This window comes from Vollenhovia emeryi, unplaced genomic scaffold (assembly GCF_000949405.1).
Source record: "Vollenhovia emeryi isolate VEMERY1.0 unplaced genomic scaffold, V.emery_V1.0 DF939166.1, whole genome shotgun sequence".
In the NCBI taxonomy this organism is placed as follows: domain Eukaryota; kingdom Metazoa; phylum Arthropoda; class Insecta; order Hymenoptera; family Formicidae; genus Vollenhovia; species Vollenhovia emeryi.
In genome coordinates this window covers 40,747-66,094 of record NW_011967200.1, presented here as the reverse complement: position 1 = coordinate 66,094, position 25,348 = coordinate 40,747, and the positions used below count along the sequence as shown (strand labels likewise).

General features: G+C 47.8%; 2 protein-coding genes across 5 annotated transcripts; one reads left to right on the top strand and one right to left on the bottom strand.

Annotated features, from left to right (window-relative positions):
- Window positions 1-882: 882 nt before the first annotated feature.
- Window positions 883-20,607, top strand: LOC105564318 (probable G-protein coupled receptor No9). Of its 4 annotated transcripts, none has more exons than XM_012016613.1 (10): window positions 883-961; window positions 6,633-7,252; window positions 11,246-11,383; window positions 11,889-11,987; window positions 12,098-12,225; window positions 13,438-13,575; window positions 14,072-14,354; window positions 15,628-15,789; window positions 17,328-17,641; window positions 18,319-20,607. In XM_012016613.1, the coding sequence occupies exons 2-10, from the start codon at window positions 6,992-6,994 to the stop codon at window positions 18,431-18,433; spliced, it is 1,638 nt and encodes a 545-aa protein (XP_011872003.1). In that variant the 5' UTR covers window positions 883-961; window positions 6,633-6,991; the 3' UTR covers window positions 18,434-20,607. The 4 variants fall into 4 exon arrangements, with proteins under 4 accessions (XP_011872003.1, XP_011872000.1, XP_011872001.1 ...); XM_012016610.1 differs by having other exon boundaries at window positions 18,265-20,607; XM_012016611.1 differs by having other exon boundaries at window positions 885-961; window positions 6,647-7,252; window positions 18,265-20,607.
- Window positions 20,608-20,964: 357 nt separating this feature from the next.
- LOC105564317 (facilitated trehalose transporter Tret1-like) lies at window positions 20,965-25,074 on the bottom strand. The gene is made up of 6 exons (XM_012016609.1): window positions 24,606-25,074; window positions 23,779-24,040; window positions 23,246-23,406; window positions 22,541-22,816; window positions 22,168-22,415; window positions 20,965-21,865 (listed from the first exon to the last, which is right to left on the bottom strand). Exons 1-6 carry the CDS (start codon window positions 24,688-24,690, stop codon window positions 21,476-21,478), a joined length of 1,422 nt encoding a protein of 473 aa, XP_011871999.1. The 5' UTR covers window positions 24,691-25,074; the 3' UTR covers window positions 20,965-21,475.
- Between the last annotated feature and the right edge of the window lie 274 nt (window positions 25,075-25,348).

Below are 25,348 nucleotides of genomic sequence, written 5' to 3'. Positions count from 1 at the left end.
TATAAAATTTTTAATTGAAAATTGTAATTATGGCCTTTTGGAAGGTATATGGAACTGAAAAAGTAATCGTCGTCATTGATTCAAATTGTTATTATTAATCGGTTAATTTTTGTCTACTTTATGCCTAAGGCTCTACACGGAGATTTTCTCTTAAAATTTACCCTGAAAATCATGTAATCGTAGGACAGCATGACATTTCGAAGAACTTTGTGAGAGTATTTTACTAGTAAAATGTACGGTAAAATTTCCCAATTTATTATTTTATTACCAGAAAGCTTGGCGAACAGACAAGAGATTTCTTTTTCGGCACAATGTCTTTCGGTAAATGCGAAGTAAACGCGGCTCTGCGTACCAGCAGAGTGTTTTCCTACAAGCGCATTCTCGTCGTCGTTTCTCCTCGGCAACTTAAACTGCCTCGTCGAATGCAGTCGTCGCCAATTGATAGTCATCCCTTGCCGCAGTAACAACGGGATTTTTCTGCTTTCTTTTGCAGGCGCTACCGTTCGGCGCGCGGGATGAACGCGAGGACGGAATAAATCATCGAGACGTGCGTGCCCGTGGGATGCATCACGCGCATTACCTCGAGAGGATCTCCGTCATCGAGGCAGAGTCGATCGGGCGAAATAATGCGATCGAAACGCATCAAGAAGGCGGCGCTGTTCAGATTACTGAGATACAGACAGTGCGCCAGGTGCCGGAAGATAACTTAGCGTACCCGAGAGTATTCGTGGCGATCGCTCGGCGAGGATAAAGAGAATAGGAGCGTACATACGAGAGGACATGAGACTGATCGCCATCGCGGCAATGATCGACGAGCGTAATCTCACTTCGCTGGCTGTGATTTTTACTCCTAGACCCCGTCTCCAGAGGCTTGACACGTGAAAATCGCCAAGACTGATCAAGGTAGACTGCTCAGTGACTTCACCGAGGTACACGCAAGCCCGGAACATCGTCCTACGACGTAAGTTCATTCGATCGTCATCCGATCGGACCGATCATAAATATGCGTATAAAAGCGCTAAACATTATGTCGTTGGTGTAAACGTTAATTGCGATCTAAGTGTTGCCGTGTAATCTCTTAACATCAATCGTACCATCGAAGAATAATTGCGGCGAGTGGATCTTTTATCTTCGCGAAGACGTGCGTTGCTTGTCTCGCGTCCGCGTTTATTAGCGTCGTCGTCGCAGAGCGCGCCGGTTGCATATAAACGACGGCAAGTAGAACTGGCCACGATACGCGTCAAGCTGGCTACCGCAATGTCGAATAACAATCGCGCGCCCTGCAAAGGCAGACACGATCCCCCTTGCACCGCGGATACGTTCATCTGACGAACGCGTTCAAAGACTCGTTCCCGATCACCCCACGTAGTTCTCTCCCCCTCCCCTCTCCCCCCCCCCTCCCTCTCTCTCTCTCTCGTCCTTGTTGAAAATGGAGACATTTGAAGAAAGACCTCTCGAATTTGGTCGCACCAAGTGGGGAAAAATCAAGGACTACTTGGAGACTTGCCGAACCCTGAAGAGGAGGAATTGCCGGCATTGGGGAAGTTCGAGTGGCACTTAAATCGGGAATAGTTCAATAGTCGGACCGGGCTAGAAATATTTCGCTGCATCGGCGAAAGGGGATCGTCACGCTGTCATCGTTATAAAGTTATTTGGCGTCTCGGCGAGAGAATCGAAAAGTCCCGCGGAGCTTTGAGGTGCTTTGTGATATCCAGATAGCGGCATAACAATAGAAGGGAGGGTAACAATTAAAAAGTGCGGGCAGTCGAGGGGAAATATATCAGAAAAGAAAGCGGAAAGGGTGAAAGGCAGGAGTTATTATACTCGCGAGCGAGCGAGCATTTTAAATGTTTGGATTGAAAGGGAGGAAAATCGAGCTGCGGAAAAATCGAGAAAAGGGCAATTAAGGCGGAGAGAATCGAGTAAGGGCCGAATCGGGAATCGAAACGTGAAAAGGTAGAAACGAATTCGGGCGGATGATTCGGCTGAGGTTCAGCGCGTCGCAGGAGTAGGAGCGACGGGGTCAAAACAGGACTTTCATTCGGCGTTTCGGCGGGGATACCATATACATCTTGCGCGGTGGTTAAAACAAAGACCGCTGAAAACTCGACCGCTCACGATCGAAAAGCCGACGGTAATTAACATACGATAATCGCGGGCCTCTTGCGGTTATTTAAACTGAATTTCCGGGAGAATTGCTCGATATTTCGGCGAGCGCGAGTGCGAGAGGGATATTTCGAAGATATTTCGGCAAAATTAGACGAGAAACGCGTGGTAAGCGCTAAAACTAAACGGGTGAATATTGCGCTTCGGGAAATTTGCTTAATTAAAAGCTCGTCGGTTGCTTTTTAATCGGCGCTTCTGTAAAGTGCTGATTAAGTATATCACAACGATAGTGCAGTGGTAGTATTATTCAGATCCTTGGCGAGGATGGGTGCCGGACTTCCGCAATACGGAAGCGCGACGGTAGCCGGCGAACTCATCGGAAATTCATCCGGCGTTTTGCGCAACTCGAGGAATAAATTGCGACCAAACCAAGGGGGATCGTTGGAAATTCATTCGGCATATCAGATCCCCGCGTAAAAGCGATGTAATTAAAGAAAACCCGCGAGAACGCCGGAGGAGGAGAAGGCCGCGAAGAGAGATAATTGAACATTCATGTAGCGTTTTAGCGCCTCTTCCTCCGTGAGGGAAAATAATTGGCGGTTCACTGGACGTCTTAATTGGTCCGCGTAGGAAAAAAATAAGATTAAAAAGGGAGAGATATCGACTCCGATTCCTGAGAAAAAAGAAGGGGGGATTTCAGACGATCGGCACAGCGGGATTAGCCCTCGACAGGATATCCGAGCGGGGTTTCAGAATGGCTGAATTAAAGATTCAATCGGCTACTTTTTTCATGAACTCGAATTGGAAGGTGCGAGGGCGAGTTATCGCCGACAAGCCGTTCGAACCGGTATTTCATTTGATTTCGAGGAAAACATATAATCCAGCGGAAATCGACGAGAGAGCGGAGGAAACGCGGAGCGAGAAACGTCATTGAACGCGAGATATTATTTGTAGCAGAATTCAGAGTCGCGCTCGAGAGGAGACGCGTCGTCTCTTTGCAAGGATTCGATAGAGGTAGGAAGAGGAAAGCGGTCGAGCGAGAAAAAGCGCGAGAAATTCCGGAGACTGTCGAGCGATTTCGAGCCCCGCGGTCTTCCTCGGCGATACAAATCGGTCTCCCCGGCTGTAGATTGTTTTGCGCGGAAGCTACTGCGGGAGGTACGACCCGCGACACCGAGACTGTCCCTGTGACAGAGAGTAAAACCACCCACACTCACGTACGAAAAAAAGGGTGGGCGGAGGGATCGTTGGAAGGGGGTGGCGCGCGAAGTCGTTTAGCGAAACTGATTTACGCGGAATCTACGCCCCGGGAATTTTCAGTGTATCCCCCCCCCCCCGGTATCGATCCCGCTACGCCCTCCTGCACTTCCGGCACGTCGACAAACGATCGCGGGAGAGATCGCGCGAAACTGCGCCAAAAATTCGCCGTTCTCGCCATTCGAGGCGGAACGTGATCGTACTTTTAGGGAAGTCGCCGAAAAGTCCAGCCACACCGCGCTCGGACGCCCTTTCTCCGCTGAATGGAAGCTCGCGAGAGAGGATGCGGGGGGCAGGAGGACGCGGGAAGAACGCCGGGAGGTTGCAATTTCCGGCCGGCCACGTAACAGTAAATTCATTGCGCCGGGAGCGTAATCCTGAGGGACGAGCGCGTAGGGCATTCCGAATTGAGATCTCGTGACTTAGGGCACGAATGCGCGTCCCATGGCGCCGTTTGTTAGGCAGCAACACACAGGGACTCGGAGCCCCCTCCATTTTCTCGTCCCGCCGCGCCGGTACGATCGCACGAAGTCGGCGAGAAGAATCCGGCGCGGCGCGAGAAACAAATGAAAAGCTTTCTTCTTTCCGGCGCGAGTCGCGAATGAGCGGAACGTGATTGGTTCAGGGGGAGGGGCACGCACTCTGCCGGACTGTAAGTTCCGTCACAGCGGATTGTGAGGATCTCGGGGTCGATACAGGCGAGAATTTCCTCTCGCGACGATCTGTCGAAGCGCGAAACTCGCGGCGAAAGCGAGAATTGAGGGAATTTAATCGAAACGAACGGTATAAGAGGAGAAATAATTTCTAGTTTCTCTCTCTCTCCCCCCCCCCCTCCCGTCACCCCGAAGTCGTCAAATATGGAACGACGAGAGTAATCCGATTTTTTCGTCTTAACGAGCGGCCATTTATACGCGCTCGTCGTAATGGAGATTCTCTCGGCACGAAAAGAGTCGGCAGTTGGGGAATAGGGATTTTCACTCGACGAAAGATCGTGAAATATTCGTCGCCGAGCTGAACGGGGAAATGTACTCTCGCCCGCAAAGCAAGCAACAGGAATCGCTCAATCCGGTATCGCTCAACGTCGAGGAGCGAGATTTAAGAGAAAAATATATCTATATATTTTTTTTCGTTGAATTTCACGCAGGAATCGCGACCGTAATCTGCTCGCGCATCGTTTCGATCATGCATGTTGAAACGTGAGAGTTCAAAGCGCTCCTCTTGCCGACGATGCCGCTAAGAGGAAACGTATCTTCTTTAGCGAGCGCAGGAACTGGGGAATGGATTTAACGACATCGCGAACCCTCGGTTTCTCCTCGGCAAATCTAAATCGGAACGTTCGTCAGTGCCAGAAAATCCCCGGAATTCGGTATTGTAATTATCTAGAAAAATGTGATACGTCGATTCAAGCAAAAAAAAAAGCTTCTTCCGTTCTGCGAAAGTTCTCATGCGAAAAAGTCTCGTACACCCCTCGCGAGAGTTCAATTGTACGTTTGCATAGGCGAAAATATCGTGGGCGACGCTTCTTAAGGCTTCTCGAGAAATCACCGTTGATTTATACCCGGAAGATTCGCCCACAGCTTCCCGGAAGCGCCAGGTCGCCTCTTATCGCACTGGGAGCCGCGGAGGCGGGGCGAGATCGCGGGAAAAGCGGGTCGTCTCGACGCTGGTGAAATTCGCGGTGAACGCTGGTCGACGATCGCGCCTAATAGAGGCGACGACGCTGTTTTCAATTCCCGTCGGGATAACGTCGGGATCTGTCGGGCGGAAACGAGCGACGGAAAACTACCGTCGGATTCGATTTGGTAACGGGACGAGGTGCACCCTCGCGGGTGGGCGAAGCCGAAGACGGAGGTGGAGGGTCGCTGGGTAGGTACGTGATCGTCGTGGGTGGCTCGTGCCGGAGGGGGAGAGGAGGGGTAAAAGTGCAGTCGAAGCAATATAACGTGGTCGAAGCAGCCTCCGGAGGAGAGGCTGCAGGCCGCTGCAGGTCTCGATATATCCGCGGCGAGGGGGGAAAGAGATAGATAGAGAGAGAAAGAGAGAGAGAGAGGCGGCGTGTGCAACGACGATCGAAGGAGGGAAACCGACGACGATCGAGCGAGCAATGTCAGCATGTCAGGGGATGCCAGCCACAACCACGTTTCTTCTCCCCGCGTCTTTTTTTTTGTTGGAAACGCTAATGGATCCGCGGCACGTGTATCGTATGACAATAGGTCGATGACGTTGACGAACGATTAGGACGATTTCATCGGAACGACTTTCGTTGAAGGCTCCGCGCCACCCGGCGCTCTACGTCAGCGGAACTAGTTGCCGCGCGAGGAGAGTAGTATTTGAGGTATCGCGTTCGTAGAGTCGCGCGTTTCATTCGAGCGCCCGCATTAAAGCGCCCCGCCCTGGACGAGGGAGTCGCGTGGAATTCGAAACGAGGGAGATAATTAAACCCCGAGGAGCTCGGGGTAAATTCGCGTTGAAATCGCGAGTGAAGAGGCGATCGACTGACGTTGCGGCACGATGCAGATCGTGCAACTCGGAATTCGCGACGGTGGGAAACTGGAGAACGGTAAACGACAAGTGAGTCGCAGACATTCGAGATGCGAGCTGGATCGTAGCTCCAGTCCCCTAAATCCGATACCCTGTCTGAAACAGCGCGCCGTTTAAACAACCCGCCCGTTAGACGACATTCGGAGTGCAACGCGCGCGATCGTGTATGCAGTGAGAGCGAGCGGTATCGATTATCCGGAAATAACGTTTTGCGATCGTGCCTGCGACCGCGAAACTAAAGCGCCGGATTGTACTGCCGGGCAGTGTATGATCAAGTGTATGACCGGCGAGCGTGCACGACGTGCGCATTAACGAGCTCATCCGACCGTAATCGTGGAAATATTGACGGAGGTCCACGGGGATTGGTCTTCAATTAACGACCGCGTACGGCGGCGAAAAAACAAAGTTTCTGATAAACGAGGGAAACAAAATTGCGTTGTGACAATTAACACCGCGCGGTCGGTGCGGAAGCAATGTAATTTATTCGATAAACTTGATCGTTTTGAAAAAAAAGTCCACAACGACGGTCTTAAGAATAATTGAGAGAGGCTGGAAACAATTACAACTCGTTGCCATTGCTTCCAGCCTTCTGCGTAACATCAAGATGTTTTGCTCGAGAACTTACGTTGCATGATGTTAAGTAGAATAACGTGTTGGCGACACTCGCGTAAGATACAGATTAATCGAGAAAATAGTTAATTGAGACGCCAAACGTAACTAATTGATAGATTAATACACGAAGGAAGCGCGGTTGCCCTCGGGTTCAAGGACCACGGTAAACATCGAGCTTCTTCAAGTTCTAGTCCTGCCGTCGAGTGAATCGATCGGTTATTATTTCTGGTGGTGCGCGAGAGGATTGTGGCGTTCCACGGAAACTGGCAAAGATCACAGTGTCCGTAATCGTTTTTGAGTACCATGACATTTGAGTGTTAACGCGAAAAGGACCTCTCGATCCCGTTATGACGGCTCGAGATGCCTCGCGCGCCCTATCGTGTTCGCATCTCCCGTCGCCGCCGCACCGGATACCCTCTGGAGTCCTTGGTCAGGATCGCATGGGCGTACCCGAGGACCGCGAGAGTTAATTAAAATGCGAGACCTGAACGCCACCGCATGCGCTGCTTTGTACGACGGCGTCGAGTGGTCAAGCCTGTGGAACGTGATTACCCTAATCGTCCTGGCGATCGTCGATGTCATGGTGGTGGTAGGTAACGTCCTGGTCATCTTGGCCGTCTACTGTACCAGCAAGCTGAGGAACGTGACGAATATGTTCATCGTGAGCCTGGCGGTCGCCGATCTCATGGTCGGCGTCGCCGTCCTGCCATTCAGCGCGACCTGGGAGGTTTACAAGGTAAGATCTTTTCTCGGTGTCTTAACTGGCAGTGGAATAAGATGTTAATGTGATAGGAAAGAATTAAGGTAGCGTTGAGACTGAAACGTTCAATGCACTGTGCATACTCCGGGAAAGAGAGGACAGTTAGCAACCCATTTTGGGGCCCAAAATTAGTAATCGAACGATTTGGATTGTTCGTAACTCTAATCTTTCACGAATTTTACCCCGCGTAACTAAAAATCGCGATTAGCTATTCTATTTACATCCAAGATTTTTAAGTAATACTAATCAATTCTCTCAATTAGTTCTGTCGATATTCAGTAACGCAAAGATAATTTTCACTTAAGAGGCACCGAAATGTTAAGCTGCTTAACTACAAAAAAATGGTCAAAATTTTTCCCAGAGTATGCACGGAAAGACCGGCTAAGGCAAAAATGACTGAAATTAAAATGTTGCCGTATAAATAGTAGGGGCATCTGCGTTGTTTTGCGTTGCAACATTCACTGAGTTTGCTGCACAAAACGCACATAGTTGCCTCCACTTATCATACCAGTGTGGGTGTAACAACCACAGGTATTGCTGTCCCAAATATTATAACGTATTAATATTATAACATGCGGTAACTATATCGGTCTCTCCGTGTGTTTTTATTTCTAAAAATAATACATTTTTCTAACATTATGCAAAGAGATAAAAGCAAAGTAACAAAAAGAAAGCGTTCGATAAAAGTCACAATTTATCGCATCACAAAGATTCGATCGCGCTTTATTAAAGCAGCGCATCGTGTTTCGCACTTTATAACGCCCTGTCGCAGCGTGTGCATCTTGAATCGACGACATTCACTTTGTAGCAATCAATAGTGCATTTTTCATACAACGGCCGGGCACAATAGCATCAATCGCAACGGCATTATGACGTATCGATACAAGTTGCCTGGTAGGGAAATTTCATCCACTGGACGCTCACTAACGCACGGTTTTCGACAGGATCGATTTACCCTCATAGTTTGGACAAAGCGCCGAATTCTGTCCCACGCAATATCCGCTTGTTGTCACGCTCGAGATGTATTTGGCGGTGGATGGGGTGCGCATTGTTTACAGAAAATATATTCTGAACTGCAATATTTGAAAGTAATATTTAAACGTGTTAACGTTGGAACGTGCAGTCCCTCCGATATTCAAAGCTGATTTTGATTTTCATTCGCGCAAGTGTTCAAAGTTGTCCTCGCATTTTTTGAACATCATAAATGCCTGTCTCTTCTGTCTCTTTAACATCTTTACCGTGATTTATCGAAGGTAGATCTTGTAATAATTTCCCGTATCTTATTCAACATTGTTGCGCGATGTGTCTCTTCTGTTACAAAATGATTTTTTTCTGCTAGAAGTTTTTAGAACAATATTTTCATAGTTAAAATACGCTCGTACTCAAGATCAATTTTTCTAAAAATAGATACCACATGTGAAGAAAGTGGTATCTCCAAGTCACGAGTTCCTTCCTCCTTCCGAGAGTATCGCATCGTTAATCGCGAAACACTCTCGCTCTCCTCTCGCTCATCTTTTTCTCACGAGGTAATTTCTCCGGCGTACCTCTCAGGGACTCGTTGCGCCATCCCTTTGAGCTTTGTCTCGTCTTTTTTCTGATATGGTTAAAAAGTATCGCGAGAAGAACCGTGCGATGGAACGGCGCGGCGGTACGTTTTACCCTGAAGTCGCCAAACGAGCCGTGCTGGTTTAAGTGGGATTCGCGGAGGATGCAACAGTTTGTTGGCTTTTCCCTTTGGTCCTTCCAGCCTGAATTTCCAGCGTGCCTGCGAATATTCGCGTGTACATACGCGAGTGTTCATCGGGGGTCGAAAACGGGTCGATGGGCAGTGGATGGAGCACGGGAGCGGCGTGAATCTCGCTCTTAGCTCGAGCCGTGAATGAGGTGTTCCATTTAACTGGAGTTTACACGATATAGCACAAGTTAGTTCATCGCGCACTTATCGCGATACGACTCTTTCTTCGGGTCTTCCTTTCTCCTTGCCCCTCGCTTTCGGGGAAATTGGTCGAGTGGCGCGGCACAGAGCGTCTTCTCGGCGCAAAAGGAAAAACTACGATAACGCGCGTCCCCCCCCCCCCCCTCGATGCCAGAAACGCACGGTGTGTGTTTGCGATTTATATATTTCAGTGGGGAACTTCACTTAAATAACTTCATTCAGACTTTGTGTGCGGACCAAAAGTATCGATCGCTGCGCCAGTGAGACACGGGAACGGTGGATGCTAAATAAGAAATGAACAGTAGAAGTCTATTAAGCGTCGGCTGGTTATAAACGTAATACACACGTTTGCACTTGAGTAAATAATAAAAATAGATATCGGAGTATTGAAAAGTAAAAGTAAATAGACGCTTCAGTATTCGGCTAGTTTATATTAATCTCAATCAGAAGCAGTTAGAGACAAAGAGATGTAGGAGAGGATTACAAGCAACGTGTATACTGCGTTAATTTAATTTTTTCTCCCGTCATTTTCCCGAAACTAGACGCCTCGGGACATCGTTTAATTAATGTGCCACGAGTATGCTGATAGAATGTATCTGTATACGTTGCCTACTAATTACATGAGATAAAATTGGCTTTAATTAAATAATGCGCTGTCAGGCGAGTTTGAGAACGAAGTTAAAAACGGAGCTATAGAGAGGTGTGTATACGTATTTCTATACATTTATACGCAATCGCGTGAGTAACAGATTATAGTTAAGTAAAATAGTTGTCGCCGTGCCTGAGCGCGCGAAATCTCAGGCCTAACATTGGTGAAATATACTCGCTTATTATTTAAAAACTATTATAGCCTCGACATTTTTGTATTAGAATTTTCGTCTTAAAATTTTCTAAAGAATCCGTGATTAGAAAAACATCCGGTGGTTTTAGTACACCCTGCATAGAATTTTAATATTTTGAATGCAGCAAAATTGTTCTTTTTCATAAAGTAACAGAGTTCCCTTTTCAAGAACGGTAATTATCGTCGGCCGAAAGACATTCTCAAAAGCGGATTTTTTAAAATAGAAATCCCCGTTATTCGATTTGGATCATGGCAGAACGCACGGGGAAATGGGAACGAGTCGGTAAATTTAAAACATTAACAATCGCGAGGAGGATCGATTTGATTGCAATTCGTCGGTGACCGTGCGCAATCATAGCTACAGTAATCTGGCTGTAAATAATGAAGGTTAATTACTGAATTCCGATATATCGGTAGCGCACGTAACACCGCCGGCCGAGGCTTATTCTGAACAGGTGGTTGTACTCCCGTAGAGATGCAGTTGTATTGCACGTCATTATGCGGATGCGTTGTGCGTACAACGCGAGCGCATAGAGATGCGCGCGTGCCGCATGCAGTACATGGGATTCCATTGTACGTGGTTACATTGTGAATCACTGTCCGACCTGAATGGGAATTGATCCGACGATTGACACGTGCCAACCCCGCGTCTTATCTGCCCGCTAGGTTTTGCGAGTAACGAGATACGCATCGCTGTCAATCACACGCACGAACGGTCCGTCTATCCGCGATAAGCTTCGCCCTATTTAATGCCCGGCGTATCCGATAGTTATTTTTTCCCCCAATTTCGCGATGTGTTACCGATTCGGCCATTCAACTCCTCGCGCGCTTTTAAATATTTGGAAAATGAGGCGAACGGTATCAGTGAACCGTATATTGCGATAAAATCAATTTTGGACCTGGTCGTATTTGACGTTAAATAAATGGTACCCTTTAAAAGTCAATCAGCGGATTATCACTGAAAACAGTGAATAGTCACTGATTTGCAGTTATAAGCGTACCACTGCAATTTTCAGTAGTATACTTATAACTGCAAATCAATGACTATTCACTGCTTTCAGTGATAATCCACTGATTGACTTTTAGAGAGTAAAGACTGCGCGTTACTGCATATTTGCGCCAAATAGCGGTAGATTCTTTACCGGTTTTGTATGTTAAGTGCATTTCTTTCGAACGTCTTTTCTCTCGAAAGGTATGGATTTACGGGAATCTCTGGTGCTCCGTGTGGCTGGCGGTCGACGTTTGGATGTGCACGGCGTCGATATTGAATTTGTGCGCCATCAGCCTGGATAGGTACTTGGCTGTGACCAGGCCGGTCAGCTATCCTCAGGCAAGTACTATTCAGCATTCATGAAAACGATTATCCCGAGGAGATCGGATGCGCGTTACGCAGCAATTTGGCCACTCGGATTCGAAGTGGCGTTGCTTCGCCGCGGGAATATTCCGCGTAACACTTTGCAGAAACGAAAGATACACCGAGGGAAGGTGAAGCTAGAAGCGAGTTCTGTAGACGGTCAAATTCTCAGGATTACTTTGCATTTTTAGTACACGCTGCTCGAAATATTCTGCTCGCAATGTTCGATTTCGGTCCTGACGTGTCTCTTGTATCTCATAAAAGTTGCACTGACAGTAAAACAACAGGAACATAAACGTGCGCGCGTCGAAAAGCGAAAAACGACGAACGTATAATTGAAGAAATGTGAATTTCCTCTTCTAACGCGAACGCGATATACCGACTAATCGCATTATCTCCTTATCTATACAATTGTCGTGTCCCCGGCGCGCGTTTCCTCGTTAATCTCCTAGTTTTATTTTTCTCGTTTCCATAAATCCAGCTTATGTCGACAAAGAGGGCTAGACTGCTGGTGGCCACCGTTTGGGTTTCGAGCTTCGTTATCTGTTTTCCGCCTTTAGTGGGCTGGAAGGACAAACGGGTGCGTACCAGCCACGGCTTAATCCGCCTTCGTTATTTCGGGAGGATTTTCAATTGTCATCCGATCGTTTTGCCCGCACGCGTTTTTAATCGCTTCCTCTGTTCCCGCAGTCGCATATTACGTACAATGAAACGTATCCCCTATACGGCCCGTCCAACACCACCACTATACTCGTGCCGATGAAGCCGTGCCCATGGATCTGCGAGCTGACCAACGACGCCGGCTACGTCGTTTACAGGTAAGTCCCTCAAGGGCTCTTGGATCTTCGCTACATGCACGCCGGATTATGACGCGTGGCAGCGCGAGCGAAATTACACGAATGCCTTCCCGTTGCATTATGCATATCGGGATAAATTGGCTTTTTTCCGTTGTCCGGCGGAATAGCGGGGTGCCGTAAAAAATGGCAGAATGCGCCAAGCAAATGCCATTTTAATGTCTTTCCTGCATCGCAGAGATGCTATTCAATTCAATTATGTAAAATTAATTTATTTTAATGTACGCTGCGGGAATAAATCGGAATACGGGATTAAAATTACATTTGAGATATCGAGTTTTCCCACTCGGATTTATTGTATAATATGCAACTGGATCTCTGTCGCATAAGTACATTAATATCTAACGTCTGTGTTAAAGTGTATCAACAGACGTTACAAACATGAAGAATTTACGTGATACGCGAATATTGAATCTTATAAACGTGTCAATTAAAGATCATACTTTCGCAGCAGAAATGTATCGATTGACATTTTCACAAGGCAAAAGCATAGATTTCCTCTCTCATATGTGTCTTGGCGCATTTTATTTCCGTTTAAAAGTAAATGAGCTCAACAAATACGAGGGCCATTTGAAAAGTTCTCGAATGAAATACACGCCGCACAACAGACGTTAGATAAAAAGTTTCAACTTGTAAAAACACGTGTAAAGTTCAATCAAATAGTTCATTTTTTATGATCCTCGAACGAGCACACCCGTGTGACTTTTGCGAGATGAACCGGTGCTATTTCGTTGGAGCTTTACACATGTTCCTAGAAGGATTGAAACTTCCAGTTTAACTTTTCCAACGACCCTCGCGGTGCAACATTAGCTCTTGAATGACATTTCACAGACTGCGAGTAAGACCCCGCCAATAGCGACAGTATTTTATTTCCATGTCGTTATATCGTATTGTGCGCGTCAATCAAGGTCGATTATATACGCGCCGTACGGTGCCGATCAATACGTTGATAAATCATAAACGCCTCGATGCGTTTGGAATACTGGTCTGCGACGTGTTTCTCGATTGGGTCTATCGCCAAAGCGGGCAGTCAAATTAATATTCACGATGGTGTGATCCGCGTTCGACCGCACTTGCGCCGGCGCCGCGCGAAAAAGTGCCCGATGTGTTATCGCGAGATGGGGAACCGCGGGTATCACCGGCGTAACGGGAAATCGCAATTGCACTGTGTTGCAGCGCCCTAGGCTCCTTCTACATACCGATGCTGGTGATGCTATTTTTTTATTGGCGGATCTACAACGCCGCAGTTTCCACGACGAGGGCCATTAATCAAGGTTTTCGGACAACAAAGGCCTCGAAAATGCTTGGCACCAGGTAAACCCCCGCGCCAGGTTTTTTTTCCCCCCCGAAGCTTCCGTTCGCCAGAATAGTGAATTTATTGTTTATAATCCTGCAATTGCTTTTTATCACGCATTTATTTGTATCGCTTTCCCGCGATCGGCGTGAACGCCAATCATCTCGCGGTTAATTATCCCTTTTATTTGCGTAAGCGAGCAGATCTAGTCGGACACGAATTATTCTGCCAATAGAAAATTTTAATATTGTGCACAGGACAAAATTCGTATTACTCCTGTCACTCCCATCGTTCTCGTTTAATGAAATGGCGCCGCGAATAAATTTTTCCGCGCATTCGAGTGTGTTTTTCCGCGCTTTGTTCTCTCGAGTCGTCATTTCGCTCACGGGGTCTGCGATGGAGCTTCTTCTCCGCGCGAAAGAGGAAGCCTTTTTATGGAAGCTTCATTATGCCGCTGACAGGCATAATAGAGAATGCCTATGCAGAAGCACGACGCATTTTCCTATTCTTATGCAGGTTCGAACAACAAAGACTGACCTTACGAATACACCGTGGCCGCGGTAGCGTCCACAACGGCAGCAACAACGGCAACTCGAGAAGCCCGGACTCGAGCAGCCGCAGCTCCGTCAAGCGCGAGAAGATCAAGATCTCGGTCTCCTATCCCAGCACCGAGACGCTCAACACGAAGTGCAACACCCTCGAGAGAACCCCGTCGAGATGTTCGCAAATCTCGGTCCATTATAGCAACGGGCAGACGCAGACGCAGCTTTGTCCAACCTCGCGCAACACGCATCTTAAGGTAAATTAGATTTCAACGAGTTCCATTCGCACAGATCTCCTCGCGAGTACAATTAACTGCTCGAGACGCACGGATCCTTTCTCTCACTTTTCGACTCCTGTTTTTTGTCTTCCAAGAACAACGGCGTCCTCCTCTCCGTCGCAAAACTGTCGATCTATAGCTTTCGTCGTTTTCATAGCACGGAAAATAGTTCGGAATGAACTACGTGAAGGTTTTACATACGTATTTACTGTTTTTATTACTGTAACTTATCAATTAATAAAACGTGAGGTAAATTCCATTCGGAAGCTCTCGCCGATGTCGAACATGCATAAATTTCACGTTCCACTGCATTCCCGGTGACATTTTGTCACTGCAATTTCGAGTGCGCGCGCTTTTTATTGGGCGACTAATCGACGGCATTTTGCAAAATGGAACGAATCAAGGATCACTTTTTCGTTCAATAAAACCGAGGCACTCGTTCGATCGGACGGGGCTATCGAGCCGTATAAATTCACTCTTTTTCCTCGTTTCCCTCGCTGTTTTGTTTCACGGGGATCTCCGAGCTTTTATTTGCCGTTTAAATCGTCGATCGTAATTATTCTCCCGCATGTGAGTTCGGATATCGCGCGGATTTACAGACGGGCGAGAGGAAGCAGGATATGGACACGTTTCGCTGAGGGCTCTCGTGTCATGTTTAATCGTTGATATCGACAACTCTATGTATGTAGGGAAGAAGTACAAATATATTCCTTCATCGCTTCTATGTTGACAGGCGTGGGTAATTTTTAAAGATATCACGCTGTTTCTAGACAGGCGCGAATTAAAATATCGTTTTTAACAAAAACGTATTCTCGAAAACGCGAGTGCAGACGCGAGGTAAAGATTTGCGAGCAATCGAGAGAAAAAACGACAAGACGATCGTCCGTAACGTTTTACATCTATAAAAGCGTGAATAATTAAATTTCAATCATTGGAAAAAATCTATAAATCCCGCGGTCGGCAGTTATCTATTTCACATTTTGATTCCGTCCGTAGGAGAGTCGAAAAGCGAGACGTCGAATTCTCAGCTGAGTTTGATCGCCGAGTATGATGGCGATACTTTCGGCCGATAGTGATTTTAGACGCTGCTCGCGGTCGTCATGAAAAAAAAAACGGCCGTTTTACGGCGTCCATAAATCTCGCGCGAAAGTGAATCTATATTTTATAGACACACGTGGCGTGTGTACGTGACGATTGCGCGTGTGTATGTGTGGCGAAGTCGTAAAGGCCGACTTGTTAAATTCCCTTTCAGGTGGGTGGTGTCAATAGGGCCGGCAGCAGCAAAAGACCGAGCAGGCGGAGCAGCTGCGAGAGTCAGGTGACCGGCGACGAGTTGTCGCTGCGCGAGATGACGCCGAGCAACGAGGAGAAGCCACGAGTGATGAAGCTGGGCAAGAGAAACATAAAAGCCCATGTGCGTTCCCCCCCCCCCCTCTCTCTCTCTCTCTCTCTCACGTCGGCCCGTTTTTACGGCTTTCACACCTTCGGCTATCACGTGGACCCATTTTTCAAATATTACATAAAAACGCACGAGCAAGGTTCAGTACTTTCGTAAAATGTTACCTCGCACGCCATTGACGTTGCCTGCACGACGGAAATTCCATCTCAATTTACCCGTCGATTACGTCGATTACTCGTCGGGATTTGTTTAGACCGCGTACAGTTAATGATCGCGATATGAGTGCATGTTACAAGAGAGTTAATACGGGTAGGACTCGTTTTACAGCAGAGTCGGGTTCCAACAAAACAGGTGAAAGCGAAAAATCGTAAAGCAAGATCAATATACAATTATACATTCGTACAATGAGGCAAGTACCGAAATTACCAAAACTTTCCCAAGCACGTACGAATACGTGCGTTAATCGTTGTTTTTTAAATAATAAATTAAGTTTAGACATTTTAAACGCACGTTTTGTACTTGAGATAATTTTGACAAAAGTTGCTACAGTGAAAAATGGATCATTGTAAAACGGGGACCTACCTCTCCCACTTTGTTGAAAATAAAAGACACACGGGGAGAACGATTTCTCTTAAAATTTATCGTGAAAATCATGTAATCGTGGAACAACACGGCATTTCGATGAATTTTATGAGAGTTTTCTGAAATTTCGCCATACATTTTACTAGTAATTAATTATACTCACAAGTATACGTTTTACTAGTAAAAGTAATGTCCCGCGATTTTCAGGATAAAGAGTGAGAACAAGTGTCCATAGGCAAATGACCCAATTTTTGTGGTACTCGATTTTGGTCACAAAGTGAAGGTGCCAAACGAAAGGTCTCGTCACGCTGATTACAGATATGTCAGTCTCAGAGTGTACTTATTTAACGTTGCAGAGATATCGGGCTCCAAAGGTTCCCACTTTACCGAAATGATCTACAACCAAAGGCATCCACTTGGCCGAGAGCCTTTGATACCTGGTTGTAAATCATGTTGGTGAAGCGATTCAGTGCCATTCTGAACATGTCAGTGACAGAACAAAATGCCTTTTCGTTCGGATAAGTAGCTCCATTTTCGTGGCTTTGCTGATCACGTTGATCACTTGATGCTTTTTGGAGCCCGATATCTCTGGAACGTTAAATAGGTACACTCTGAGACTGACATATCTGCGATCAGCTTGACGGTACCTACTTTGTGATTTTACAGTTCAAATACGTTTATATAACCGGGCGAGAACATTGATCCGCGCGCAGAACTCGATGGAATACATCATAGTTTACGGTACATAAAATGAGATGAAACTTTAGGGTTTTCTTTTATGCGACTAGGTCTTATGCGACCAAAATCGAATGCAAAGAAATATGGAGCCGATCTTGTTCCCACTCTTTTAGGAGAAATTTCTCTCCGCGTGCCAACTCTCTTAGAAGAATACGCATATTTTAACAAAGTCGAGGGGACATTTAAAATGTTGCATCTGTCGACGGCGATACTTGAGACAGAGCTGTACGCAGGTGAGGAGATTTCGCATGGAGACGAAGGCGGCGAAGACCCTGGGCATCATCGTCGGCGGCTTCATTATGTGCTGGCTGCCCTTCTTCACCATGTACCTGGTGCGCGCGTTCTTCCCGAATCACATCCACCCGACCGTCTTCAGCGTGCTCTTTTGGCTAGGGTACTGCAATTCCGCGATAAATCCGTGTATCTACGCCCTCTTCAGCAAGGACTTCCGCTTCGCTTTCAAGAGAATCATCTGCTGCAGATGCTCCTGCATACAGCGCGCCAACACCCTGCGACGTGGCAGCGACGGCAGCCAACTGGCAATGAGGTCAGTGTAGCAATTTGTATTACAAAGTGGCGAACGCATTCTGCGATTTATTTTCGCGCGGTCGCGCGGTATAAAAGACGCGTTTACGTCGGCGCCGCGATTTGTATCACAAAAGTGCGTGGAGCTGCGTTCGGCGATCCATTTTTACGCGATCGCGCCTTCGCGTCTCGAGGAGGGAGAGATACGAAAAGAAAAGAGACAAATCGCCTCGTCTATATTTTGAATTTGAGATTTACACCTGGATCGAGTCGCGCGATACCAGCCAGTCTACGGCGTATCGATCTTTTATCCGCTCGATTACCGTATTCGCGGAACCTAGACGCGAAGAAAGTGTTCTTTTTTTATACTGTCGCATAAAAGAAGATCCTAAAATTTCATCTCATTTTATGTACCGTACACTATGATGTATTTCATCGAGTTCTGCGCGCGGATCAACGTTCTCGCCCGGTTATATAAACGTATTTGGACTGTAAAGCGCGCGATCAGTCCTAATGGCTCGGGTCTGAAACAACAACTTTGGGTAAAATCGAGCTGAAAGATACGCTGTCTAGAAGATTCTGTAAAACCCAAGCTCTAGTTAGCTCGAAGAGGGACGCTTTCATTTGAAAACGAAAAATCCGCAGAATGATCGCAGCCGCGGGGTGTCTCACCGGAACGATTCTGCGTGTGTCTCGCAGGAACGAACGAAGCCCGAGCTACTCGATCCGCGTGGCCCAGCACGGGACCTCCATCGACGACTCGGATCCGGATCCGTCGTTGGAGGCGACGCACTCGCAGAGCGAGTCCAGATGATTGTAGCGACACGTCCGATCTGGCACGCAGCGCGTCACCTTCAATCCCCGGTCCTCCAAGGCGAGGATATTCTCCTTCTGATGACGGCGGTGCTCCGGGAGCCGCGCTCGACGGGAAGCGTCCGTCGCGTCGTGACGGCGACTCGTCGCGGCCTCCTCGAACCGGCGAATTGGTGTGCCAACGTAAATCAGTTTCGCCATTTCTGCCAGACTAACGGTGCGTCAGCGTTTCGCGTAAATTAGACAGCTCGGTGAAGCCTGGAAATGTCCGTCGACTCTATCCGCGTCTCGCCGTGAAATGCACGAGATCGGTAGTTGAGTGGCAGGCAGGTAACAAGCGACAAGAGTCGGACGGGCGAGCAACGTTATCGCTCGCTCGGCTCGTCTCGTTTACCCTTTGCCGTGGAAGAGGAGGAAGGAACCGATGCTCGCGGCTCGTCCGTGTAATCTCGCAGCAACAGCGACGACTCTGCGCTAAGTCAACGGGGGGTGTGAAAGACCCGGGATGGTTTCTTGAGCGAGGCAGCGAATAATTTGCCGCTTGATCCGCCTCTCCTCGTTAAATCGCGCGACCCCGCTGTAACGAGTTTATATACGGAGTCGACAGAGGGGTAAGTCAAGTAGCGGATTGCTCTTTCTCTCTGCTGGCTTTTCTGTCGTCCATCGGAGAGGGAGGAAAGAAAGAAGAGGGAACCGTGCGATTTGCCTTTGCACTGTAATTGCGGCGGGGCCGATGGAAACTGAGTGGCAGGTGGAGGCGCGTCTACTCTGAATTGGATCTTAGGACCTGGAACGCGGCGCTTCATCCGCGAGAAGCGAAGGAAGGAAGGGAACAAGAAAGAGAGACGAGGGGGAGAGAAATATCGACTTTCCTACGCGGATCTCGTCGTCCTCCTCGCGGGAATCGTCGCCTCGCTTCGATTTGCAGCTCCGGGCTACACGAGGAGCCTCATCCGCGGTTTGTCCCTCGCAAAGCCGACCGTCTTCTCGCGTCCGGCAGACGCGGTAAACTATCGCACACGGTTTCAACATACGTTACATGTGTCCCACGCAGATCGCGACCGACCGGGCAGCCTGATCGGCCGTCGACCGGATCCGCGGAGACGATAATCTCCGAGAGTTTCGCATAATGTGTACGCAATCGGTGTGCCTTCTTTCGTCATCGCGCAGTAGAGTGCACCGTTTTCGCGACGAGAGAAAATTATCCGCTCTCCGTTCTTCCACGCGCACACGCATACACGTACACACATATATACACACAGAGCCGTTTTGCAATGTTATTTATTCGTTATTCGGTATACGATACGACTCGCGCAAGCGAATTACACGTCGTGTAGCTTCTAGTCCCTAAGCCCTTCCCCCGGTTTCGAGCGGACGATCGGATCGACCGGTCGTCATCCCGGCGCTCGCTCCTGATCGTCCGCGACGCGTCTGTGCGTATTGCGGCCGCGCGTTCGTCCCACGTCGCTGGAGCCGAAGACTCGCGCTTCGAAGAGACCTGGAGAACCGTCGCGAGTCGTCCTCAACGAGCCTCGGGAAAGGAAGTAGGCGGTCGGACAATCGCCCCCCCCGCGTTCCGAACGGGAACGGAACGTCCGACGGACGTAACGAGCGACGCAGACCTCCTATGTACATATCGATATCTATGTGTACGCAGCAACACGCTAAGTATGTCGTTATATCTTCTATATGAACCGATGTTCGCGCGCATGCTCGCATAAATCGGCGTTTCTCCTCTCCCTCCTGCCCTCCATTCACACACCCCATTCATTTCTCATTCCGCGTCTTCTCATTCGAGCGATCCTCCGGAATGCATCCGGAATAAGATCGCGACTCCGCGCCGACGCTGATCCATGCGTTCCCCCTTTATCCCGCGCGCGATCTGCGAAATGTTGGAGCGCACCGTCGTCGCGCGTCGTGTATCACAATAGGGCAACATCGCGACGACTACACCCGAATGACACTTGACACGTTACATTTTTTGCAGAAACCTCTCCGATTCACCCTCCCTCGGTTAGCCCGTCATAGCTTTGCGCAACTGTAATTCGACGGGAGCGGCGAGACGACCGATCGATTTAAAGAAAAAGAATGCGTGATTCATGTATTATGTGATATATCGTATAAATAAGTAAAAACAAACGGATGGAAATAAATATGTGAGTACGTATAAACGGATCCTTGGCGGTGTCTTTCGCCCTTCGCGTTGCACTTGGCGCGGAAGGTGAGCGGCGCAGAGGCTCGTTCCACGGTACGTATCGAAATCAATGCTACTGAAAATTTAAAAAGGGGAGAAAGCAACAGATTCCTCTGCTTTATAACGTAACGTGGTGTAATCTCACAATATTTTCACATATAATTAGAAAATCTACACGGAGAGAATTTTCTCTTGAAAGTTGCCCTGAAAATCGTGTAATCGTGGGACGACGTGGCATCTCGAAGAACTTTGTGGGAGTCTTTTGAAATTTTACTAATGCATTTTACCAGTAAAATGTATGGTGAAATTTCAAACAACTCTCAATCGTGGGACAACATGGCGTTTCGAAGAACTTTACGAGAGTTGCTTGAAATTTTACCGTGCATTTTACTAATAAAATTTATGGTAAAAGTTTCCTGAAATGTTAATCCTACATTTTGCTAATAAAATGTGTGGTAACATTTCAACCAACTCCCATAAAGTTTTTCGAAATGCCGCGTTGTCCCACGATCACATGATTTTCAGGGTAAATTTTCTCTCCGCGTAAATATTTAAAGAGCAGCAGATCATTTATAACGCGTAAAAGTTATAAATGCAAAAAAAGCATAACGCGCTAAAAGTTATCCTCAGTGGCGTAAGAATTTTCTCTAATTATCAGAGAAGCTCTAGCATACCCATGGAGATTCCTTTCATGCAGATTTTAAAGCCGCACTTTCTGGGATTAAGTGTTAATTACGCACCCCCGATTACCGGCAACCTATAAAGTGTTCATACAAACGAGTGTCGCGACCGCGTTTCTACAATTGAGCATCTTGATTCAGTAATTATTTCATTATGTTTCATCATGTTTCATCGTGTTTCCACCGCCGCCGACTCCCTCGGGATTCTAATTTGCGTCCCGTACAACTCGAGCTGAATCTCCTCGACGCTCCTGCCCTTCGTCTCCGGCACCATCACGGAGACGAATATGGTCCCGATTAAACTGATCATACCGAACGTAGCGAACGACGACGAGATTCCCATGAGATCCACCATGTCCTGGAAGCACTTTGTCACCAGAAAAGCCAGCGACCAGTTGCACATCGCGGCGGCAGCGCTCGCCGCGCTTCTCACTTTGCTCGCGAACAGCTCGCCGACCATCAGCCACGGTATGGGGCCGAAGCCGATGCTGAAAATCACGATGAACGCCGCGAACGAGAGCAGAGGGATCCACGAGAAGCTCGTGAGATCGTGCGAGTTCTGGAACAACCGAGAGCTCGCCAGTCAATTAAGCAATCTCGATGTAGGAACGTGAAATTGCAGATCGAAAATTAATATTCATAGGCCCGGTTTTTCATTTTCTGGCTAACTGTTAACCAGAAGTTAGTCGACTCTCCATCTTTTTTTATGTTATTATCTACGAAGAGACAGAGAATCGACTAACCCCTGGTTAGCAGTCGACCAGAAAATGGAAAAAAGCGAGCCACAGTCACTGAAATCGAATATTTTTAACATTATAGATTTGCAATTGAAGTTTTTTAAATTTATCGACAAGGGTTTACCTGGAAATGAAAATACCCCGACAACGTGAACATGGAAACAGCCATCACTGACGCGCTGATGAACAACAATAGCTTTCTGCCGGCGCGTTCGATCATAATGGTCGAAAAATACGTGGCGATCACTTGTACGACACCGACGATCACCGACGACGTGGACGAGTTCAGAATCGAGCCCGCGTCGTCGAGGATCCTCTTCGCGTAGAATATCAGAGCGTTAACGCCGGCGAGTTGCTGGATAAACATTAAACCTGAAAAGATCATTAAACGTCGAATTAAAGTGCTAACACAATTCTACGTAAAATATACGTGATATAACGGCAGTATTCGGCAATCAATTTAGCTTAACTAAGTAATAGTTAAATTAAACGTTTACCAATTGTGACGCAGGTCGCTCTCTGATATTTTTTCAAGTCCGAAATATTGGGCCTGGCCTCGCGCATTTCCGAGGCCCGAAGCTCGAGCGTGGCCAATTCCGTCTCGGTGTTGTATCGAGCCCCTCTGAAGTGTTTCAGCACGTCACTCGCCTCGTTCTTCCGACCCTGCATGACCAGCCACGCCGGTGATTCCGGTACGAACGGGAAGGAGATCAAAAGCAAAGCGGGCGCAACGGAACACAGTATCGCGATGACGTGCAAGCTATCGGTGAAAGCTGCAAACGTAATGTCACCGCTTATCATTTCAGAAAAGTTGTTGCGCAGTTGTGCCCTAGAACACTGGCGACTTGAATTTTATCTATCGTTGCAAACACCGTCAAACTACGTGCGGCACGTCAAGTTCTTTGTAGTGACATCTTTCTCTAATTATCTGTGTCGTTACAATGGTCTGGCATTACAGACGTTTCCATGAAGAGCCACGTTCACACGTTGCGGCAGAGTGGAAAAGCGAATGTCCAACTTGTAAATTATCAATTTACAGCAGTCCTCGATGCAACCGGATATACTTGTGATAACGTACATTCGAGAGCTTGGTCAATGTAATTCCTTTATTTTAAACGTAGGTTTCGTTGACGCGGTAATCGAAGACACCGCGCCGCGAAATTGATCAGCGTTAGATTTATGAAATTGAAACACCTCTTTACCAGTGGCATATGCGAAGAGAATTCCGGCGGTAATCTGCAATTGGAAAATGGTGCCGAGCAAGCCCCTAATGCTCTGCTCGGCAATCTCAGACGTGAACATGGGAACAACGACGGATGCTGCGCCGCACGCTGCCCCCGCAACGAACCGCGCCAGGAAAATCCTTTTGGTGGAAAAACTCGATTATGTAACGTAAATAGAAAATCAATGAAACTGGTACAGTAAAATCGCCGACGCTGCTTGGGACGTAACCAATGCAATTGATAGATAAGACATAACGGACGGTGGACTTCGATGACTAGATTCAGTTCGTCGATTAATTGAAGCAAGTAATTTCTCCTGCCAACCGTTGTGTTAATTGAAACAGAAATATGGGTGTGTATCCCTTTTTATTTTGGCGTAAAGTAATATTTCAGATTTTCTATACAAAATAGATAGGTACGTCAACATTTGACGTGAGGCATTTTTCAAATCCTTTCAAATTTCGCAAATCTTCAATGAAATTCGATCGAAAATCTGAAGCGAATCCCCTTACCATATCTTGGACCGCGCGAATCCGATGATGTACCAGCAGAAAAATAAGGGCACGGTCGTCGCCCAAATCGTCCTCTTTCGACCGAACCTATCCGCGAGCATCCCCGCCGGGATAGCGGTCGGGATAGCACCGAGCGGGACCAAGGAGGAGATCCAGGAGCCCTCCTGATCGCTGACAGGCAGCGTGTCGTTCGCGTTGTAAAGTGGCAGGGCGGACGACGTCCATGACAAATACGTGCCGATCGAGAACGCGGCGAGTGTCGCTAAGCGGTAACAGAAAGTAAATGTCAGACGCGTCTCATCTCGCGAAATTCCTCCCGAGGAATATTCTATTTGATCTATCTCGAGAAATATTTTATCTTCTCCGACAACGTTTCTGTCTTGAGAATTCTTCGGCCTCGCGCTACTCCCCGATATTCTCTCCGCTTCGAAGAGATCCCACGGCGACGGGGGACGCGAAGTTAAATTACAGCGAGGAGATGTCTATCGAGAGAGACGAGAGAGAGAGAGAGAGAGAGAGAATTTTAACCGCGAGGCGAACTTTCGATTAAATTAAGAGGCACGATTAATGCGGCAATCGCGCGTGATGGCTCGAGTTTTTTTTTTCCAAAGCCGCCTCGAAACTCCCAAAGGCTCGCGAAGATGAGGGCAGATTTTACACGTTTTTATAGCCCGGTAAAGTCCCTTTGTCCCCCGAGCGTACGCGGCGGAGATTCACTGTTTTTCAACTATCTCGCAGTCTATTAAATATTCATGTGTAAATGCAGCCGCATCTCAATATCGCGCGAGTTCGCGGAGAGGATTTAAGCGCCCACCCACAAAACTCACCCACAAGCGCGCCCACGTATTGCGCGCATTTCGTAGTCGGTCGCTCGCGCGACGATCTCTCGTCGCTCTGTGCAATTAAGGCCATTGTGCATTCACGAGAATCGCGGCGATCACTTTAGCCACTTAAAACACTTGGCAAAAACAAACGGTGCGAGTCAGAGCTCTCGCGGGAGAGCACGAGCGACATTGAAACTCGGGGAAAAGAAATGAAGAAAAAATACGCCGTGACGCAGCCCGCAGCTGAATGCCGCGGATTACGGCGTCCGAATCCGCGTCTTCTTCCACGGCGAGACTTCTTATCAGCGTTCCGCACCGATATCGACCGATATTCGGTGTTGTAACCCCGGATCTTACGTAACCGAAGCCGGGTTTTAACGCCACCGAACGTAATCTCCGTATACTGTTATCTATTATTACTGGCATCTTCGCTCCTCGTTATTTTACGCGTCTCTCCGACTTAAGCGGCATAGCTGTGCGCGACATAAAGTTCGTCTGCCGCTATTCAGACTGCGTTTATGGACACGCCGTTTCGTATACCGCGTTCAAACGCAGCCGCTTTCACCACGCGCTCGGTTTGAGCCGAAACGCGTAAGAGATGTTGTTCCCCGAGTACGAGCGCACCGTGAAATCCTTTCGAGGGCAGAAATACCGAAACGTGATATTTCGATAATTCATCCTGGAACATGACTGAATCGCGTACCTCCACAAACGTAATTTCTGCACGTCTCCAGGACGATCCATTA